Source organism: Vipera ursinii, assembly GCF_947247035.1.
Source record: "Vipera ursinii genome assembly, chromosome: 1".
In the NCBI taxonomy this organism is placed as follows: domain Eukaryota; kingdom Metazoa; phylum Chordata; class Lepidosauria; order Squamata; family Viperidae; genus Vipera; species Vipera ursinii.
Window position 1 is genome coordinate 276,865,315 of NC_139512.1, and position 6,698 is coordinate 276,872,012.

General features: G+C 34.2%; 1 protein-coding gene across 5 annotated transcripts in view; it reads left to right on the forward strand.

Moving 5' to 3' along the window:
* The window catches only part of SNX9 (sorting nexin 9), a 43,332-nt gene extending 37,162 nt beyond the window's left edge, over positions 1–6,170 (forward strand). For all 5 annotated transcript variants that reach the window (XM_083352774.1, XM_083352773.1, XM_083352775.1 and 2 more), the window contains 5 exons: positions 1,292–1,368; positions 2,207–2,296; positions 2,898–3,012; positions 3,276–3,367; positions 4,440–6,170. In XM_083352774.1, the coding sequence (XP_083208900.1) occupies positions 1,292–1,368; positions 2,207–2,296; positions 2,898–3,012; positions 3,276–3,367; positions 4,440–4,487 (422 nt within the window). In that variant the 3' untranslated portion in view covers positions 4,488–6,170. The remainder of the gene's footprint in view (positions 1–1,291; positions 1,369–2,206; positions 2,297–2,897; positions 3,013–3,275; positions 3,368–4,439) is intronic.
* The last annotated feature ends 528 nt before the right edge of the window (positions 6,171–6,698 follow it).

The window sequence follows — 6,698 nt, forward strand, 5'->3', positions numbered from 1 at the left end:
GGCTTGATGAATCAAAAGTTGGAATTAAAATTGCCGGAAGAAATATCAACAACCTAAGATATGCAGATGATACCACTCTAATAGCAGAAAGTGAAGAGGAACTAAAGGGCCTCTTGTTGCGGGTGAAGAAGGAGAGCGCAAAACTTGGGTTGAAACTTAACATTAAGAAAACCAAGATCATGGCATCCGGCCCTCTCAATTCCTGGCAAATAGATGGGGAAGAAATGGAGGTAGTGACAGATTTTATTTTCCTGGGCTCCAGGATCACTGCAGATGGGGACTGTAGCCAAGAAATTAAAAGACGCTTGCTCCTTGGGAGGAAAGCAATGGCAAATCTAGACAGCATACTAAAAAGCAGAGACATCACCCTGTCAACAAAAGTGCGTATAGTCAAGGCTATGGTCTTCCCAGTTGCAATGTATGGCAGTGAAAGTTGGACCATAAGAAAGGCTGAGCGCCAAAGAATTGAGGCCTTTGAACGGTGGTGCTGGAGAAGACTCCTGCGAGTCCCTTGGACTGCAAGGCGATCAAACCGGTCAGTCCTAGAGGAGATCAACCCTGACTGCTCTTTAGAAGGCCAGATCCTGAAGTTGAAACTCAAATACTTTGGCCACCTAATGAAAAGGAAGGACTCAACTGGAGAAGAGTCTAATGCTGGGAAAGATTGAGGGCAATAGAAGAAGGGGACAACAGAGAATGAGGTGGCTGGATGGAGTCACTGAAGCAGTAGGCGTGAACTTAAATGGACTCCAGAAGATGGTAGAGGACAGGAAGGCCTGGAGGAACGTTGTCCATAGGGTTGCGATGGGTCGGACACGACTTTGCAGCTAACAACAACAAAACTTGCCCAATAATAAATAATTGTGGTATTGTAATCTAATACATTTAAGAGGCTACTTATTGCTTATTCCTAAATTTCATGCGCTATAATAAATATACCGTAGCTGTTTTATATTTAATGGGCCCAATAATAAAAAAATGAAAATTACATTCTAATGTCATCATTTCTGATTAATTTTGCTATGTTGACAATTACCGAAATTATTGAAAGCAGATATTTTCCTTGCTGCCCGCATGTTCTACATCTTGACATTTCAATTAACTTATAAGTAGAAGTTTTTATTAAATATTGATGTAAGTTAATGAGTATTCAAAATCTTATTGAACATGATAATAGAAAATTACCCAAGAGCAAATATATCTTAAACTGTGTTTTTAAAATTAAATATTGTTAATAGTTGTCGACTATATAACAAAAAACCTTGCTGAAATATGTCATTGCTGTTTTTAGGAGAGTCTGACCTCAATGAAGCAATAACTGAAGCAGGAAAAACGTATGAAGAAATAGCCAGTCTTGTGGCAGAGCAGGTATATTCTGTCTTATTATGATGAGAAAACTATCTGTGTACACAAAGGGTGGTTTGTGTGCACGCGCTTGTCTTCAATTCCCCCCCCCCCCATTTATTTATCTATTTCTGACTGACTGACTGACTGACTGACTGACTGACTGACTGACTGACTGACTGACTGACTCACTCACTCACTCACTCACTCACTCACTCACGTCAGTTGCCTGGACTAGTCCCTGCAGTTTCCTATTTGCCATTGCTGCTTCCTAGGCTGAAAGAGAGTTACCCAGATGGCTTTGTGCCTAAGCAGGACTAGAACTCATGGTCTCTAGTTTCTAGTCTGATGCCCTAGCTCCTGCGTAAGTTAGTGTTACATAAATTGTTTATTGCTGTCTTTTCTGTTTATTTTTTCTTTACTCTGATGATTACCTTACTTTTTTTCAAGTGACATAACGCACAATGACTATCAGGTTAGCAAAACAGATTTAAAATATAACATGGAAATATTTTAACTTTAAAAGAAAAACAAGCTTCATGTTATTTTTTTAAATAAATACTCATTTAAGTGGTACCTTCCAAATAAAGTAGACTTAAATTCCTAGAATTAAGAGGGGTAGAGTTTCTTAAATATCTGAAGAAAATACATTTGGGAGAGATTGCAAATTATTTTTAAAGGAATACTATAATATGAAACTGTCCAATACATTACACAAATATTTATGCATATTTTGCATCTGGGTTGTCCTTTTGAGCTATCAATATTTAAAAAGTATTTTTCTCTATATTCTGTCATTTTACTTTAACTATGGACTTATTATGGCATGGTATTATAGAATTACTTACTATTTCTTTATTAGCCAAAGAAGGATCTTCATTTTCTGATGGAGACCAATCACGAATACAAAGGATTTCTTGGTTGCTTTCCAGATATAATAGGTGCTCATAAGGTGAGAGACTACGTAGTATGGGTTTTCTAAGAGTGAATGCTAGTTATTTTAGTATCGGTAGAAGTTTTAAAGTCACTCAGTATGAACCCATTCAGTTCAAAATGAGTTTATCAGACGTATTTTATTACAATTTATTTGTACTGACATTACATTTCAGAACAATAAAAAGTTACAAAATCATATTATGGCTTTATATTATGTATAACCTCATAATGAAATAAATACCTATTTGGTCATTTATCAATATCTGAAAAGCCTGTTTTTTTAAAGAAAGAAACGTCTGTTGACCAAACTGATCTTGTTTTAGCTATTTGCTAAGAACCAGAGTAGTTGATAGCTGGAAATGTTCAGATGGGTTGGATGGATAATAGATACTTCACATGTCACACATGCATAAGTATTTTAGTTAATATATGTTTGATTTTATTTATGGTTGCCTGGACCATGATATTTGAAAATATTCAGTATCATTACTGCTCACGCTTAATATCAGGTTTTGCAGGTTAAAACAGTTTTGAAACTACTCAGGGACTGAATAATATTATTGTAGCATTTGAAATAATTTTTTCAATGATGGTTCATGGTATATTTTTCTTAACAGGGGGCAATAGAAAAAGTGAAGGAAAGTGATAAACTGATTGCTACCAGCAAAATTACCCCCCAAGATAAACAAAACATGCTGACACGTGCAAGCACCATGTCTTATGCATTACAAGGTAATGTTTCAGACCAGATCGCAGCATCACAGCAAAATCTTCTGTGATTCTTGGAGTCTGAACAATTAAAAATAAGCACAATATAGGCCATGGCCAAATAATACTAATAATAATAATAATAATAATAATAATAATAATAATAATAATAATAATAATAATAAGCCTTGCACTAAAGTATCTTTTGATTAAATGTCTAAATAATGAATAAAACTGAAGGTTTTAAAAATCAGGATATAATAATGTCACTTGGCTTTCATTAACAGCGGAGATGAATCACTTCCACAGTAATCGAATTTATGATTATAATACTGTGATGCGTCTGTACCTGGAACAGCAGGCACAATTCTATGAAACGGTAAGCTGTACTGAATATAGTGCTCTTTTTATGTCCGTCAGCTACACAGTTACTTGTTCTTCTAAATAGAGTTGAGCTCTTTGTGCTCAAATTTGATTATATACACTTTAAATATTTAAATAGACAGTTAAGTGAATATTTATGGTTTTATCTATTGTTTCATAAATCACTTGTGAAAATCTTCACTTTAAAAATGTAGATGTGTAATTATTTCCCTTTGTTCCCTTAGAAAATGCTGCTTGGCACTGCTAATCCTTCCTGCATTGCACATTTTGCATGAGACTTTTGCAGCTGGCACTTTCTTTTTGGCTAGGATGCACATTGAATTAAACTTGGCAACTCATTAGCAATTCTTTCATTCGTTTCAGAGAAAGGGGAATGGTTAAGATACATGCAGTTATTCTACTTAATTCTCTGTAATTTTACCACCTGAACCCCATACCAAAGAGGCAGAGGAAATGTAGTTTAAATTGCATTTAACTCCTGTCCAAAAGCTACTGCCCATTTAGATGAATATATAATATATATATATATAAACAGACCTGAATAATATTGGTAGCTGGAGATTAATATTGCATTGTTGTTATCAATCAGCTTTTTAATCACCTGTTTGCAATGAACTGCCATTTTAGCCAGCTCTATTATGTCTTTTTTTTCATCTTTGAAATAAATTAGCCAACTTGCAAACTGGTTTTGAAGAACATAGTGAAATGTACCCAGGTTTTATTTTTGTTGTTGTTGTAAAATATATCACATGTCATGGATTTTAGTATCGCAGTCATTAAGTCATTTACAATTTAAAGCACATTGATTTGTGCTTTAAATTGTAAGCCGCCCTGAGTCTTCGGAGAAGGGCAGGATATAAATGGGATTAAAAAAAAAAGTGTGCTAAAGTATGCTTCTGAATAATTACGTTCTTTGAATTATTGTTTGGATTTGTTTCTGATGTCTATTTCATGCCACAGGAACAAATTGTGTAACATTCTTTCTTCCATGATATCAGATTGATGGGGGGGGAGGAATTCTAAGAGCATTCCAGGGTCCTAAGTTTTACATTCCCTGTGTGTTTCAGATTGCACAGAAACTGAGGCAGGCTCTCAGTCGCTTTCCTATGATGTAGCTGAAGGCAGATGAAGAACAACTCCAAAGTACTTTTTTGATTATTGATGGGGGAAGTGCAAATAAAGAAGTGGAAGATTTTGCCATCCAAAAAGCCTTTTTTTAAAAGATAATTTCTAAAAATGAACCTTAGAAAAGAAGAAAAACTTTACATGTTTACTTTGTTAGCCTTATAGCCCTGGATATTTATCATTATTTTTGACCCTACATGTTTTCCTTCTCTAGCTGTTATTGAAATGGAGCTGGAAAGTACTGTATTTGATGAGACTAAATTGCCAAAGTTGGTTTGCCAGATACTTTTTTAAAAAAGATATATTGTTCTAAACTGGAGTGGACAAACATGGATATCTGATTTTTTTTTTTAGTTTAACTACCTTGCCCATGTTAGGTAAGAGTTAAGCATCCTAATCTCTTCAAAAGCATAAAATGATCAGATCTTAAAAGGATAAGAAAGCCAATATTAGGATCTATAGATACATAATTGTTAAACTGCCTTCTAGCTTTCAGATAAGTTCTATGGAAAGGAGAGATTCATCCCATTTCTATTATAGCCATAACATTAATTTTCTGTAATATATATAAATATATATTTATATGGATTACTTCTCCTTAAGGGCTGTTCTTGTACCTCAGATGCCTTCTAAGGCTGTGATATTTTCCTTCCTGGGTTTATATACAGTAGATACAGATATTCTGAACATCTGGAAAAAACTGTTTCATCCAGTGGTCCAAACCATACACACTTAACTAATTATCAATTTATGTGTTAGGGTTCCCTCCCTTTTACATCCTTATATTTAGTAGCACATACCCAATCACAACCAACATGATAGGAAATTTTCTGAGCTCATTACTGTATGTTGAGTCCTTCTGTCATAACATGATATCTTGTACTGTTTTATCAGGAAAATTAAATCGTTCAGATTTAAAATATAGGTTAGGATTAACAGAATAATAGCTACTTAACAATGGACTCTGTGATGTTAGGTTCAATTCATAAATATCAATTTATATATGGGTTAAGATTGAGAAATAAAGAACTTTGCTTTTTTATTATCAAGCAAGTGCTATATGCATTCTAAAAGTTTATCTTAATATGGCATTGTCATTCTGTTCCAGTAATTATGAGATCAATGAAGTATTTGAGTCTGTCAAATGAATAGGCCTATCAAACCAAACGACATCAAACTAGAATGTAATCTTGACACAAATGCTGTTCTTTGTTGTTTTCACTGACATTTTTCCACAAACTTGTTCTATTTTTAATTTAGTTGCCTTCTAAAATTCTATAAAATGTTATATAGCCACTGAAATAAATGTACAAATTGTAAAGAATGTGTATAAATGTTTTACACCAAATGTAAAGATGATTTCATCTTGCATATAGAAACAATTTATAAGTTAACTGCAAAGCACATAGTGAACTTAAGGCACTTTCTTCACTGCACCATTTTTTTCAGCATTTGTATCTATCTTTGTAACTGGTTCTCTGGTGATTATTTTTCATGTGTCTGGGTTAATCCTGATGACAGAGGTTGCAGATTTAACATTTTTTAAACAGGCAAACCGGGCACAAAAGAGCACAAACAATTGTTTCATTGTGAAAACTATTTGGAATTGGCAGGTCTGTAAACTTTCTAGCAAATGAAGTCTTGAAATTGATAATAAATATTTATACAGGTGAGATGCTTTGCTTCCCCCCCCCGTGAGTAATTTACAACTCAATATAAAATCTATTATCTGCAAAAAGTGTTTTGTCTATATTCAGAATTTATTCATTTTTCATATTAAGGAATGTTCTTTCCAGAAAAATACAGAATAACCGTGTGACTGATATGCTATATTTGACTTAGAACCGAATTTTTTCATTTCTGAATTCCCTCTTAATTACTCCATCAAAGAACCTCGGGTCCACCAAATACCAAATTTACTTTCCCCCCCAACAGAAAATTAGGTGTATTGCATTCTCTTGTTATATATTAAACTTATAATAATGCCATTGATAGTTTTCACTGTAGCATATCTACTTGCCCTCCATAGGTCTGGCAGGAAAGGCATGCTGGGAGTCCTGCCTATAAAATATTTCCATCTGAAAGGAACTAAGAGGTGGGCCTTTTCTGCCATGACACCTGCCCTCTGGAACATTATCTTTCTGAACTGAGGTTAGCCCCAATCCTTATGGGGAAAAAAGCCCTCATAATATGTTTTTTTA